This window comes from Hydra viridissima, unplaced genomic scaffold (genome assembly GCF_058129835.1).
Source record: "Hydra viridissima isolate aposymbiotic clone 2 unplaced genomic scaffold, HvirCarnegie_v1 scaffold_1, whole genome shotgun sequence".
NCBI classification, from domain to species: Eukaryota; Metazoa; Cnidaria; class Hydrozoa; order Anthoathecata; family Hydridae; genus Hydra; species Hydra viridissima.
The window spans coordinates 38,980,744-38,996,356 of NW_028324300.1; the positions used below are offsets into that span (position 1 = coordinate 38,980,744).

The window sequence follows — 15,613 nt, forward strand, 5'->3', positions numbered from 1 at the left end:
AATACATAAAAATATTATTTTTGGCAAAAGTTTCAGATATATTGTGTCTGTTTTTGATTAACACCTGCACAGCCATGTTGACACCAGCCTTGACATATTGGTAAAACTGAACTAGAGAGTGCATCTTTTTAAGGACTGCTTGTCAATACAAAAGTAATACTAAAATTTTTATTTTTTTTGTTTAAGTGGTGAAGTTCGTATTGTAAGTATGGATATTTCTCTAATTGGAATCTCAAAAGGAATTTGTTAAACTTTACACACGTTTTTTTTAGCGGTCAGAATGGTTGCGTCGGTACAATTTAGGACATGCCTTGAGGTACAACTTACGCAACTAATCTGACATTCAGTTAATTAAAAAATTTGACAACAAAAAATAAGATTTTTTAAATTCTAAGTATTTATTTTAAATTTAGATAAATTATGCTTTAACATAAGTACACTGAACAAATCATATCTTCTGCTTTTTTTAGTGAAATACGCTTAGCCATAAAACCCTAAAATAAGAAATCTTCAATAACAAACCAACAAGAGCTTATTCTGGGCTTAATGAAGTTGGATGACAAAAAAAAACAGTTGACTACTTAATTTCATTCAGCAAAGATAAAAAATAAGTTAAACAATTTTTTGTGGGTTGTAAAAATAACGAGTTATGTTAAAAGTACAATATAGGCATCGGTACAATATTAGCAACCTTACCCTAAGTGTAATTTACGATTAAATTAATATTTTTGTATAATTTATGTACCTTTTAGTTCTTATTTACCCAATGCAGTGTGCTAGAAGGTTGACAACATAACTGCATTGTAAGCGGCAGTGGTGTCTACTTAGAATTTTGAGAAATTTTATATTTTCAATTTTTGTAGCAAGATACTAGATATGTACATGCTGCATGAACTGAGTGCTGTGAGCACACACAACTCAGGGGTTCCTTCTAGGATTATTTAATTCATCTAACTAATGGAGAATAAATGAATTTAATAAAAATATTAAATACAAAATATAATTTTTAAAATATATATTATTTTACTTATATTTTTCTTTGTAATATTCCAGCTTTCAATAGTTGAGTCAATTGTTTTTGACTTGTTGTTCAAAACGGCTTTAAAAATTATTAAGGGAACTTTTCGATAACATACATTATGTATGTTATCAAACATTATCAACATGTACATGTTGAGTAAAATATATGAGAAGTTTGTTCATTAAATATTTCTATATTAAAAAAGTTATAAATAGATTATGATATATTTTTTTTAAATGTGTTTTATATCTTAAAATAGGAATGCTTATCCCTAAACTTAAGCGATAATTAAGATATAAAGATATAAATTTATATGCATCATACATTTTTTGATAATATACGTATGTTATCAAATGAGGAGCCCATCTGCAAAACGCGCTAAGTCACAAAAAAGGAAAAAATGATTTAATTACATTTCTACATTTTAGATACTGAAATCTATAATCTGTTTGAATATTAGATCTATCAAAAGACTCTAGGTCCTAAAAATATTTAGGGAAAATATGACAACATTTTCAAAACACGCTAAGTCAAACAGGGTGACAGCTGCAAAACGTTTTAAGACCGCAGCTAATCAAATGGCGTTATGATTTTTAGCAACCAATAAAAGGAGTGTTTATATTAAAATTAGCGCACTTTTTGTTAGCGCTTCAAGTTTTATTTAATATTCACATAGAAAAGAATGACTGAAATTACACAAGGTTTTATAGCTGTTGGAGAAAAAGCAAGCCACCTTCTTACTAAGGGTAACGCAAGGAAAAGAAAACAAGTTGAAAGGTAAGTAGTGTATTTTTATATTATGAATGTTAAAAGTTTTATACAAACAGAATCATACAAATTTATCTTATATATAGAAGATAAATTTGTATGATTCGGTTTAAATATATATATATATATATATATATATATATATATATATATATATATATATATATATATATATATATATATATATATATATATATATATATATATATATATATATATATATATATATATATATATATATATATATATATATATATATATATATATATATACAGTCTGTTACCCAGGAATAAAATTTATACAGCGCTATCATAATATTGGGAATTTTCTTTCGGCTGACGAGTCAAAAAAAAAAAAAAAAAAAAAAAAAAAAGTCGTTCATTGCAAAAGTTTTTTAGTTTAAACGATGATTTACAATAACCGAATATGGCTGTAAATACAAAATTCTTTCTAATTCTTTTAAAAATTTTTTAGTGAAAATAAAAAGTCTAAAATAAAAAAATACAAATAAAACAACAAGCGAAATGAAAAATCTAAAGAACAACTGACGTCAATTAAAAAATAACGCATTTTCTTTATTTTTGAATAAATTGCTACGCTTTTTAAACGGCTTTGAATTTAATGATTTGCTACGCTTTTTCTTTTGTAAAGAAAGTAATTGTTTTCGATCAACTAAATTATTTTCTTCGTATTTCTACGTTTCTTGCGTAACACTTAAAATCTAAGTCTGTTAATTAAAGGTCGTTTTTTTTAAATGATTTTATGTACTTTTGAGAAATTTTGAAAAATCGGGAATTCCGCGTTATACGCGGTGCCATCAGGCTAGTTAACACCCTGATATATATATATATATATATATATATATATATAAATGTTAGTTTACATTTTAATTTTTAGGCATGTACCAAAACCACCTTCAAAACACTATTGCCAACATGACCACAAAGCTACTTACAAATGTTCTGAAATAAAAAATACTGACCTCTACCTTTTTAATGCTCATTTTTATAATGCTATCAAAAAATGTGACCAAGACAAATATATACTAAAGTTTTTGTCTGTTCAGAAAAAACAACGATCTAGAAAAAAAGAGCAATTTTATCCTCAAAAAACGAGAAATAGGTCTAATTGTGAGATTAGTTATTTTATGGAAAAAGAAAACAGACAAATAGTGCATGTTTGTAAAGACACTTTTCTAAAATGCTTACATGTTGGTAAAACTCGTGTTCAAAATATTGCAAAACATTTCTTTAAACATGGTAATCCTAGAAAAGAAAACAGAGGTGGTGATAAAAAGAGCCACAAATTTAAGGATAAGCGAAAGGCTGTGATAGAATTTATAAAGACTCTTCCTGGAAGGGAGAGTCATTATAGCAGAAAGAAATCTATAAAACTTTATCTACCATCAGAGCTTAAAAGTATTAAAACAGTATAGAAATTGTATGCAGTAAGGAACCCAATCTACCAGTGACATGAATTTTTCCGAAATATTTTTATAAGCAACTTTAACTTAGGGCTTGGTTCTCCTAAATCAGATGCATGTTCATTTTGTGAAAGAATTCGAAACCAAATAAAGATTGAAAATAATTTAGAAAAGAAGAACAGTTTAATTACTGATTTAGTTGTTCATAAGCGTAGAGCAAATGCATTCTATGATCTTTTAAAGGAGCAGAGAGATGGTTTAAAAATTATTTGCTTTGACCATCAACAAAACCAAGTCATTCCTAAAATTCTAGATCAGCAAGCTTATTACAGTAGACAACTATACATATACAACTTTTGTGTTGTAGAAAACAAAAATAACGGATCATTAAATCCAGATAATGTCACTATCTATACTTGGAATGAGAATGATTTCAAAAAGAATAGTTCTTCCTGTTCCAATGCAGTATTTGACAAGCTCTGCAATACAAACATGGATGGCATAGACACTGTTCGCTTAGTTTCTGATGCATGTGGTGGTCAAAATAAAAATGTTGCTTTAATTTATATGGCAGGGTTCTGGCTGTTAAGACATGCACCAACGTTAGTAAAAACAATTGAACTTTTGTTTCTTGTTTGAGGACATACAAAAAAAGCTTGAGCAAATATATTCCCCAGAAGAGTACTATAATGTTTACAGTACACAGGGAAAAGTGAAAATTGCAGAAAGAGACTGGAGTGTGTTAGATTTTAAATCAGTATCACTAAGAGTTTTTAAAAAACCACTGCCAATCAAAATTCAGGAAAATAAATGCTTTTCTATCACAAGAGGATCACTTAAAAATATTAAAGTCCAAGGAGAACCAAATTTTAAATTTTTCTGAACAGTCCTCAGATTATAACAAAGAGAGGGCATGACTGTTTTTCTTGTCCATCTCAGATTCAGAAAGGAGTCCCAGTTGCTGATGCTAAAAAGAAAGATATCAAAAGTTTAATTCTTGTGCATGCAGGAGTGAACTGGGAGCAGGATAATCGTTTTAATTTTTTAAAAAGTGTTGTTATTGATTCTTTAATAAAAGAACGCCTAGAAGATGAGGAAGATACTATATGCAGTTGTCTTGATGAAGATGCTGCAAGCAGACATGTTTAACTTTTTGTTGTATTTCAAATTTTCTTTTGTTGTTGATAAGTTTCTAAATAAAAACAATATTTTGTTTTTCCCTTTGTTTTATACATCCTTTTCCGTTACCTTATTTATAGTATAATAATTAAAAACCTATAATTTGCATAAGTTAAATAAATCAAAATATTTCAATGCTTTTTAATAAACTAACAAGCCATGAGAATTTAACCAAACATTTTCATAATAATCTAAGTCCAACTGACATCAAAATAAGCTTAGTCCATATTTCAAAAAGGTTTATTTCGAGATCCTGTAAAGTGCTTGTGATTTTATAGTGTCTATTTAATGATACAAATTTAACGAACACAATTGTTTTTGGAGCGCTAATTAGGCGTGGGGCAGTTTTCCTTCGATTTCTCAAAATCAATTTACTTGGACTTAGAGCGTTTTGCAGATGGGCTCCTCAAATACTATATGCAGAGCATATTGTAGCTATATAATGTGTAACCATTAGTAGTTATGACTATTATATGAAAATATTTTTATCTTTTTGTATAATGTGCATAAAAAAATTAACATTTTTTTTTATAAAAAATAAGATGTATGCTGACCAGTGTTATTTTCGTTAACGAAAACAACAACAAAAAATTAAAATAAAACATTTTCCTTCAGCGAAAACGAAATAAAAACGAAGGCATTTTTAAAAAATGGAAACGAATTAAGGACTTATATGTAATTTAAAAAAGAAAATAAAAACGAAAAAATGTTTTTTTTTTATTAGGAACGATAATTAAAGATTATCTTCACACTGTTAGGAATACTGTATGTAGTAGATACAAACTTCCTTTGAGGTAATTTTTGCTCAACTTAAACAAAACATTTTAAAGACATAAGTAGGACCAGTAGATTATCACGATAAAAAAAAAAGTGAGAAAAAATACTGGAATTAGTTTTATAGCTAGAACCATTTTCATAGCACACAGATGTATGTATGTATGTATGTATGTATGTATGTATGTATGTATGTATGTATGTATGTATGTATGTATGTATGTATGTATGTATGTATGTATGTATGTATGTATGTATGTATGTATGTATGTATGTATGTATGTATGTATGTATGTATGTATGTATGTATGTATGTATGTATGTATGTATGTATGTATGTATGTATGTATGTATGTATGTATGTATGTTTTTATAGTGTGCCACAAGGTTATGCAAAAAGTAGCTACAATAAGACATGTACCAGAAAAAATCACCGCAGACATTATAAAGGATGTTTATTTAACTATTGTATTTCGATATTGAATGTTATATATATTTTGAAAGTGCATTTATTAATATTATTAAATTTCACTTAAGAAAGTTTGTGAAGTTTTGTACGTGAGAACGCACGTACTTTGCTTTTACACTCGACATCAGCTTTTGCAAAGTCTTCGGTTAGACTTTCTTGGTAGCTCTAATCCATTTATTTTTGAACTCTAATGTTTTGGCTTCTTTTACATTGAACCTTAATTTTCTTTTGACAAGAGCCCAATATCTTTCGATAGGAATTTTTTAGCGAATTTTTGCATTCCAATTCATTTATAATTGGAATTCAGTTTCTTGCGATAAATTGTAGAATATTATTGGTGTCCTGGAAGAGATCGGAAATATGCAGCACAATAAGTTTTATCGTCAATAATCAAACAAGATTTTTTAGCACATAATTCTTTATAGAGCAGCTTTGAACATCGAATTGCGACATTTTCTTGCTTTTCTTCACGACGAGGAAATTTTTTCTTTTTATAAGATTTATAACCACAATTTCTCTTTACTCTTTGTATAGTGGAGAAATTTATTCGCTAAAGTTAGAACAGAAATCTCCAGTTTTCTGTCTGAGGCATATTTCACTTTTTTACCAAGATCTCGTGTAAGAAAGCATTTTTTATAGTGGAGAAATTTATTCGCTAAAGTTAGAACAGAAATCTCCAGTTTTCTGTCTAAGGCATCTTTCACTTTTTTTACCAAGATCTCGTCTAAGATTTTCTTCCACTTCTTGATTTTCTTTTGGTTGTACCAGTGTCCTTACATCGTTTCACAACGCTCTGCACTGTTTCTCAAATCAATCTGCAGCTCTTTAGAAATTGTTTTGTTTGATACACCAGGATTTTCAACGAGAAAATGCAAAATTTTTCACTGTTTTAAAATGATGCACGGTTTCCTTAAACACCACATCAGATTTTTTTCTGGTACATGTCTTAGGATCTTAGATTTGGAAATCAACAGATGATTTTAATTGAAGGAGAGTCCAATTCAGTTATGCATGATGAATATATGTAAAAGCTTATAAGTTGATTTTTCAAACCTTAGAACACAAACCTTATACATTAATACTGAGCAAATAATAAAGGTTTGGGTCGAGTGATATGACAAAAAAAAAAGCGGTCTCTCAGGTTCACAGAGTGATTTGTCTGGAAGCAAATTAAATAGTTTTAATTTATTTTGATTTTTTTCTTTTTTTTGTGTCGATTTTTACTTTTTGCAAAAAATATTTGAAAGGAGGAAAAAAAGGTTCAAATTTGCCAACTTATTTGTAGCAACAACTATTTGTAAAAATAGCAAAATTTAATAAATACTTAAATTTACTTAATAAACTTTTCAATTGTGTTTAATTCTTTCGGGTGCATTCAAAAAAATTTTATCGAAACCTACTTGTATTTAAATACTTGTTCATAATTTCTTTCACTTGAGAAAAGAGAAGCGCTAATTCACGGTCGTTTGGTAGCGCTGTTGTTGTACGCATGCGCAAATTTTACGGAAAAAAATCAACGCTTTCAAAATGGTTACGGCCCTTAGCAACGAAAATAATTTTTTTCTGGAAACCAAGTAATTGCATATTCTCCAATATACATAAATTTTTTTGTTGCTTTTTTAATTCAAATTAGTTTAACGATAACCCGGATGTGTACTAAAACACTTAAAACAAGAGAAGGAACATCTAAACGTTCGTTAACATTTGTTGCTGAGAAAGATGACTGGTTAACTACACGCGATTTGTATACATTTTTTCAACCCTACGTTCAAGGTTTTTAATCGTGGAAACCTAACCATATTTCTTGAAAAAGTAAAGGAGACCTTCTTCTATTTATTTCTTATGGCTGTTCTTAGCATTCAATTTTTTTAATAGACAAAAAAGGCACTTTACTGCATTACCTTATCGACCATGATCTTCCAACATGTGTAACTTCGGAGGCACTAAAGCCTTAGGTCAAGTTGTGCGATAAAAATGCATCAGTTCAAAAATATTTTTTTCTAAAGAAAATATGATAGCAACATGAATCATGTTGTACTCTTAATCCCAGCTTTATAAGTTAAATAATTATAAATCATCAAAATTATCTTGCTAGGCATTGTTGTAGTATACTCTTCAACCTCAATAACAATAAACACAATAAATTTCCAAAGCGCTTTGAGAAACGCATTATAAACAGAAAAAAAAAAGAAAAAAATCAAATAAAACTTATTAAGTTCCTTTAACATTTCTGTTGTCATTGTATTTTTTGAGTAGATTATGCTATAGCATGCAGAAAATTTATGAATGTGTAGTTTATGTTTTGTAATTATTTCGACCGAATTCTTGTGCAGACTTATCCCAGAGAATCCTTCATCATAAATAAGAATTACATAACTTTAGCATATAGTTTTTCTAAAAAAGAAAAATGTCTCTTTAAAAAATATATTGCATGATTTTATATTACTTTTTATTATTGTTATTAATAATGTTTCAGATTTGGAATAAATTAATTTATAAAAGAAATGGAATCTGAAGCATTTTATACACATGATTTCCAATAAAACTTTTTCCATGGTATGCTTGTCGCTGGACTTTCAGTTTTTGCAATATAGCTTCAATCTGTTGTGTGCATGGTCCTCACTTTTCTTCAGCGTAGATTCAAGCTCCAGAGTATTACATTGTTTTGTCTATAGAAGTGTTAATTGCTTTTAAATTAAGATTAGTTAAATAGTAGTTTCCACGAGGAAACATTGGTCAGGAATGATCCAGATATAACATACAAAATGCTTAAGGTGGTACTTGCCTATAAAATATCAAAATTTTCCAATTTTTTTACTTTATAAATTTGAATAATATAATTATTGTAGATTTCAAAAATGTATATCGTTTATATGTTTCATAGTAAAAAAAATGACCTAAATTGTCAGTCATAAGAAAATGTTTTTGTAATGATAACTCACATGTGCATTGAATGTTTCAGAGAGATTTTATTTTGTTTTCTTGTTTTCTGAGTTTTTCAAATTTGAACAAGGACATCTTTTTAACTACTTGGAGATTATACATAAAATATTTGCACACTGGTTATCAGGTTACTTTCGAGTAGGGTTAGGAGTATTGTAATTGCAATTGTAAAAATTAATTACAATTACACATTACAATACAATAATATTGTATTGTAATATTACAGAAACAATAAAAAAATTTTATTTTGGTATTGCATTGCTGTGAATTAAAAACAATTACAATAAGTATTGTATTGTTTTTTTCTAACAATACAATAAAATTCGAGAACTATTGTATTGTATTGTTTTAATGAAATAAAATTACAATTTTAGAGCGAGTTTTCTATAAACTATCGCGCGACAAGAGAGCGTCTAAATGATTAAAACGATTAATAATCATGAAATTTGATTTTTAATCGATTTGATTTTTTTAAATTAAGGTAGCTGCAATAACTCGATTAAATTATTGTTCAGTTTACTTTTGGCTGTTGAAGTGGTTGTGCTGTAAAAAGTGAGAAGAAAATGCCGTCTTTGATTTGGCAATATTTCACAAAATGTGAAGGTAAGATTTTTCTTTAAAGTATAACAAAAAAAATAAAGTGTATTTAATAATTTTTAATGATTTTTATCCTCATTCCACAAAATGTAAATGTAATACTTTTCTTTAAAGAAAATTAAATAATATTTAATGGTTTTAGACTTTTTCCACAAAATGTAAATTAAGATTTTTCTTAAACAAAATAATTCCATACTATTTTATATCTTAAGTTGTGAATGAAAAAGCTTTTAAAGGCACTTTTTAATGTAACACAATAATGCGTATTGACTCTCCTTTGTAAGTACAATATCTTTAAACATTACAATAAAATTATTGACAAAAAGTTAAAAAACTAATTATTTACTACCTATAGCCTGTCCTCTGGATCTAACATCAACAACTCAAATAATTACTAGGTCTGCAAATGCTTTGCCACAGACAAATATAGTAGTTTTTGTGTTTTTAGGTGATAGAACACGATGTGATACATGCCATGAGAAAGGTCTATCTGTGTATTTCTCTTACAAAAGTGGATCAACATCTACCATGCTATTCCATCTTAGAACCAAACAGCCAGAACAAAATGATGAATTGGAAGACTTAAAGAAGAAAAGTGTGGAGGATAAAACACGATACTTGTCACAAAAAACAGGAAGTTGTTTGGACTCAAAAAAGTCATCTGTAAAGTATGGATACAAAAGTCCTCGCCAACAAGAAATTGATATGTCTATCACAAGATTTCTTGTACGCTTGAACCTACTACTACATATTGTGGATACTGAGGCATGGAAAGATTTTCTTTTTGACATCCATCCTGAGGCAAACACAAAGTGCAGCAGTACTTTAGCAAAGTATAAGGTACCTCTACTTCATAATTGCCTTCGTGATGCCATGAAGAAAAAACTTGAGAATGATTTAAATGGCCAGGCAGTTACACTAACAACAGATCACTGGACATCCAAGCCTGGAGACTCATTTCAATGCTTCACAATACATTACATTTGTCCGATGTGGAGGTTGTATTCATACACACTTAAAGTTGCCAAGTTCAAAGGCAAGCATTCTGGTGTAAACATTGGCAAAGAAATCGATAAACTGATTTCCCTGAACTTCCATGTTCTCAAAACTTCAGATCAGATTTTTTGTGTTTTGGATGGTGCAGCAAACATGAGGTCAGGTTTGAGCAATGCAAAATTTGAGCTTAGACAGTGGAAGCCTTCAAAGCATTGATCACAAGCTTAAAAATATTCTTCAAATAGCTGTTGAAGCAGACCCAACACTTAAAGCAGCTATCCAAAAACTAAACAAATTCACCACTAGATTATCACATTCTGCACCATGTCGAGCCCTTCTCTCTGAGGTGTGCCAAGACACACAACTCACCTACAAAGTTATACCCAAGCCATGCAAAACGAGGTGGACTTCACACTGCATCATGATTCAAACAATGGTGCAGATGAAGGAGGCAATTTTAAATCTAAATGTGTATGACATTTCAAATCATTTTGAAAAAGCTCTCTTGACTCATGGGGATATCACACCACTAGAGGAAATTCTCCCCATTTTGAAAACAATCAAGACAACAAGTGAGTGGATGTCTTGTGACAAGGAAGTGAGAAATGATTTTGCTCTTGTGCGAATCAAATCTTTGTTTTTGACTCTCAGAAAAGAGATTCAAAAAGATGCAGGCTCTCATTCATACAAAGCTTTTTTAAACAAAGCACTTGATCTTTTGACAGAAAAATTCCCGTTGGAAGGTGCAAAGATTAGTGCACTTGCTCTTGGACACTTGTTTAATCCAGTTGTACGAGGTTCACTTCTTCCAGATGATCTAAAGGAAGGCATGATTATCTTGTTGATAGAGGAACATGAATCCACACTTCAGTTCAGAGAAAACAAACTTGTCCGTGTTGAACCAGAATTGCTGTTTGAACCAAGTGATGATCCTTGTGAAAAGAACATGGCAGAGTTGCTTAACACTTCGTTAGCTGCCCAAGAGTCACTGTCTCTAAGTTCAATGGAAATTGAGCCTCTTAGATCAGAGTTCAATGACTATGCACTGTTGCCACGTGTTGGAACAAACACAGACATCCTGGAGTGGTGGAGGAATAATGAAAAGGTAATTCCAATGCTTGCCAAAATTGCAAGAGGGGTATTGGCCATTCCACCAACTTTATCTTCTTCATTGAGAGCTTTTTCCACTGCAGGGAAACTGCTGACAAAACATAGGCATAATCTAAATCCAAAGAAAACTGAGAAAATGATTTACGTCAACAAAAATTATGATCATTTAAAAGACTTGGTAAAAGGGAAGTGGTATTTGAACAAGGAGGATGTCCCTGCTGAGAGTTTGGATGATATTTCAGACTCTGAATCTTCTTCTGCCACAAATTCTGACTCAACCAATCCTGGAAGAAGCTCAGATTTAAATGAACTTGAAGATAATGCTTTGGCAGAGCAGCCAACACGACAGCCTTCAAAAAAGAGGAAAAATTCCTAAATCATCTGAAGCCAACAAAAATAGCTAAACTAACTGAGAGACTTTTTGTTTGCCATCTTTTAATGTGTTCGTGATTTTTGTACAATAAATGTTAAAACAAAATGAGTTTCATTGTGTTTTTCATTTTGTGTTTTTCTCTTAAAATAAAAAAAAATATTTTATCGAGTTTTTTATGAAAAAGGAGTATTAGAAATTTAAAAAATCTAACTAGATTTAAAATGAATAAAATGACTAATTGTTAGACAATTTGATTAAAATGATTAATAGTTTACTCGAAACTGATTAAAACGGTCACACAACTTTAATCGAATTAATCATTAATTTTTTAATTTGGTTGGTCATTAATCGATAAATGAAAATCGCGGTTGTCCGCTCTCTAGAAAAAACCTTCCGATTTTTTGACAGTAGTTGAAGAGTTGTGGGAGCGAGTGCGCTCTCCTCCGTTATTATTTTATTTTTCAATTTCATAAAAAGACTTTTTATTTAATGTTTATTAATTTTACGCGGTTTTATTTCGGATTAAGTTAGCCACATATACTAATTTTTAAACTATCAGATTAAGCTAGGGATTCTCGAAACGTTTCGGGAAAAATCAATCGAGAAAATTGTTACGTTACGATACGAGTGGTTTCGATCAGTTACGAGAGCGATTTCGAAAAATCAACTAATTTCTCGTAACATTTCGGTTACGTTACGGGAAATTCCCTGTTGTTACGAGAATCATTACGAGAACGGTTTCGAGTTTCTCGTAATGATTCTCGTAATAACCGAAACTCATTTTTCCCAAATTTTCATTTTCTCATTACGAGAATTATTTGTGTTTCGGGATATTTCGGGATATTTCGAGTTATTTCGAGTTCCCGAAATGATTTGCAAAAAATTTGATTAACAAGTTAATCAGTTGAAGTACGCATTTTTAGGACATTTGACGAGCGTGACAGCTGAATTTCGATACATATCGAGAAAATGAAAAAAATATTAATAAAAAATTTTCAATGGTCATAATTTGCTTTGAGGATGGTTTGCTTTTGCAATGTGACGTAGTTTGAAGAAGTGATGAAGTTAAAGAAATAGTCAAATCGCGAAACGTCATAGATTGTTCGAGATCGAACTCACGACTTTCTAATAACGGGACATATGCCTCAGACCGCTCGACCATTGAAACAGTCTAATAAAATTTTAAAAAAATACATTATTTAAATTATACATAGTACATTTACTTTTTAAAAAATTAACAAAAAACTGATGAATATAAATACGTTAAGAGATGAATATAAATACGTTAAAATACGTTAGCTTTTCTACTTTAATGTAAAGTAATTTACTACAATAGTTATTGTAATTGTTTTCGTTAAAACAATACAATAGTTATTGTAATTTTATTTCATTAAAACAATACAATAGTTCTCGAATTTTATTGTATTGTTAGAAGAAAAACAATACAATACTTATTGTAATTGTTTTTCATCACAACAATATATTACTAAAGTAAAATTTTGTTATTGTTTCTGTAATGCTTGAGTCTTCTGCGGCTGAAAATTCAGCCACTTATAGACTAAAAATTGCTTCTGCGGCTGAAAATTAACGCATGCGCAAAGTTACATCGAGATGACAAATAAATGATAACATCAAAAAAAAACTAAATTCTCAAAAGATTTTCCAATCGATAGGTCGCTCATTGTATTTTTTAAATTATCTTCAAATTCTCTTCAAATTCCTAAAAGATATCTCACAATGATATTTAAGTTAAGAAAATGAAGTAAATTAATATGAATACTTGCGCATGCGTTAATTTTCAGCCGCAGAAGCAATTTTTAGTCTATAAGTGGCTGAATTTTCAGCCGCAGAAGAATTAATCTTCTGTAATATTACGATACAATTTTATTGTATTGTAATGTGTAATTGTATTTAATTTTTACAATTACAATTACAATAGTCCTAACCCTAGTCTTGATAAGTAATATAATAAAAGACTTTAAATTGATATTTTCAACCTTTAATTGTGTTTTTTAAAAAAAGAAAACAAAATTCAGCTGTCGCGCTCGTCAAATGTCCTAAAAATGCGTACTTCAACTGATTAACTGGTTAATCAAATTTTTTGCAAATCATTTCTGGAACTCGAAATAACTCGAAATATCCCCAAATATCCCGAAACACAAATAATTCTCGTAATGAGAAAATGAAAATTTGGGAAAAATGAGTTTCGGTTGTTACGAGAATCATTACGAGAAACTCGAAACCGTTCTCGTAATGATTCTCGTAACAACCGGGACCCGATCGAAATAAATTTCTCGAAAGTTTAAAAACTTTACTCTCGTAACTCAAAAACATTTCGAGAAGAGTTCCGTTACGAGTCTCGTTTCGTAACGTATCGAAACAAAAATAGTTTCGAGAATTCCATGCTTATATCAGATTAATTCAGAAATAAGTACGTGTGACCAACTGAATCCGAACTAGGATTGGATATTATCCAAATACAAATCATTTTGTTTTTGAACTTTAAAAAAAAACTATAGCAAAAAGCAAAGTTATAAATATTTTAGGAACTATTACTTTTCGTTCACGTTCCTTCAAAAAAAGAATTCTTTCTCTTTCCTCGTTCCGTTATTTTAAAAGGAACCAGTTCCAAACTTCGTTTCTCAAAAAAAGAACTAGTTTCAGGAACTCGTTCTTTTTGGAAAGCGTCCTTCCAAACATAAAGATTTTGCTGTTTTCTATATATATATATATATATGTATATATATATATATATATATATATATATATATATATATATATATATATATATATATATATATATATATATATATAGATGTAAACACAGCAAAATACCTTTATTACAGTTTTTACAGTTTTTTATTATTTATTCAACTAGTTCATATCAATTTAAACTGAAATATACTAGCTGAATAAATAATCGTTTTTATTATGGATATTAAACATCTTGAAACGTAGAAATGCGAATTATATGTTATAAAATTTTATTAAAAGAGATAAAATAATTACAAACGTATCTAGAGCTGCAACTTTACCTGAAATAATGACAAAATGCAAGTTTCCTAAATGTTTATTGCAGAATGTTTATGTTTTTTGCCTGCCAGTTTAGTGCGCATGTTCACGTGATTGAATATTTTGTAAATTGGTCAGCAGATAAAATAGGTACGTGCGTATCTGGGTTTTTACGGCACCGATTTTGAAGACAAAAACTGTGACCTTTTTTTTCACAGCGTGCTCGAAGTCGGTGTGGTAATGATGTATTTATTTGTTTTTTTTTTTAGGATTTTATATCAGCTTAGACTTTATTAAAAAAGTAGAATGTTTTATGTTGAACATGTAATGGTTTTTTTTTTGCGTGTAATAAATTTTTCAGTTTTTTTTATTGCTATTTAAAATTTCGTTTCTGTTCCGGAGGTGCATTAATATTGAAGGCATGTTGGTACATATTTGAAATTTTCCAGTCAACTGTATAGATCTATTTTCTATGTCCCTGCCAAATTTCATCAAAAAATATTTATAACCACATACCCTATTGTTCCACGCAGTGGAGGTATGTATTTCCACTTCCGTTACATAGTGTTAGGGGTAGGGGCGGTTTTTGACAGTAGAGAATTCAGTATATTTGTTTTTTTTATTCAATATAATGATATATTTTATTAGAACTGTTATTTTTATATTTATCTTTCATTGAAATTCATTAGTAACGATAAAAATAAGGCGAAAACGCTGAGGCTTTTAATGTATTTAAAGATCACCTCCATATATATATATATATATATATATATATATATATATATATATATATATATATATATATATATATATATATATATATATATATATATGTAATTATTGTAAATATTGCAAGAAAACGCGATATTTTTTTATGCATGTTTTATAAAATTTTATTATAAATTTTACTATTACGTTTTAATCATTAAAAATACTTTGTTTCTTTAA

The 15,613-nt window shown here is 29.2% G+C and overlaps 3 protein-coding genes and 1 long non-coding RNA gene across 5 annotated transcripts in view; 3 read left to right on the top strand and 1 right to left on the bottom strand.

The window, feature by feature from the left end:
* LOC149894891 (uncharacterized) overlaps window positions 1–15,613 on the bottom strand; it is a 116,464-nt gene that overhangs the window by 59,253 nt on the left and 41,598 nt on the right. The gene's annotated exons all lie outside the window — the stretch shown is intronic.
* LOC149894894 (uncharacterized) overlaps window positions 1–15,613 on the top strand; it is a 315,082-nt gene that overhangs the window by 36,850 nt on the left and 262,619 nt on the right. The gene's annotated exons all lie outside the window — the stretch shown is intronic.
* LOC149894900 (uncharacterized) lies at window positions 1,640–7,841 on the top strand. 2 transcript variants are annotated; one of them, XM_090067299.1, is made up of 2 exons: window positions 1,640–1,798; window positions 2,687–4,993. In XM_090067299.1, the coding sequence occupies exons 1-2, from the start codon at window positions 1,704–1,706 to the stop codon at window positions 3,222–3,224; spliced, it is 633 nt and encodes a 210-aa protein (XP_089923425.1). In that variant the 5' UTR covers window positions 1,640–1,703; the 3' UTR covers window positions 3,225–4,993. The 2 variants fall into 2 exon arrangements, 1 of the variants encoding a protein (XP_089923425.1); XR_016445140.1 differs by lacking the exon at window positions 2,687–4,993 and adding an exon at window positions 5,116–7,841 and having other exon boundaries at window positions 1,692–1,798.
* Window positions 9,060–11,810, top strand: LOC149894901 (E3 SUMO-protein ligase ZBED1-like). The gene is made up of 2 exons (XM_090067311.1): window positions 9,060–9,180; window positions 9,623–11,810. Exon 2 carries the CDS (start codon window positions 10,343–10,345, stop codon window positions 11,654–11,656), a length of 1,314 nt encoding a protein of 437 aa, XP_089923437.1. The 5' UTR covers window positions 9,060–9,180; window positions 9,623–10,342; the 3' UTR covers window positions 11,657–11,810.

Excerpts from the sequence above, each read along its gene's own strand:
- LOC149894900 (XM_090067299.1), top strand. The coding sequence starts at position 1,704 with ATGACTGAAATTACACAAGGTTTTATAGCTGTTGGAGAAAAAGCAAGC. Across the intron at positions 1,799-2,686 it reads AAAAGAAAACAAGTTGAAAG|GCATGTACCAAAACCACCTT; the intron begins GTAAGTAGTGTA and ends TTTAATTTTTAG.
- LOC149894901 (XM_090067311.1), top strand. The coding sequence starts at position 10,343 with ATGCAAAATTTGAGCTTAGACAGTGGAAGCCTTCAAAGCATTGATCAC.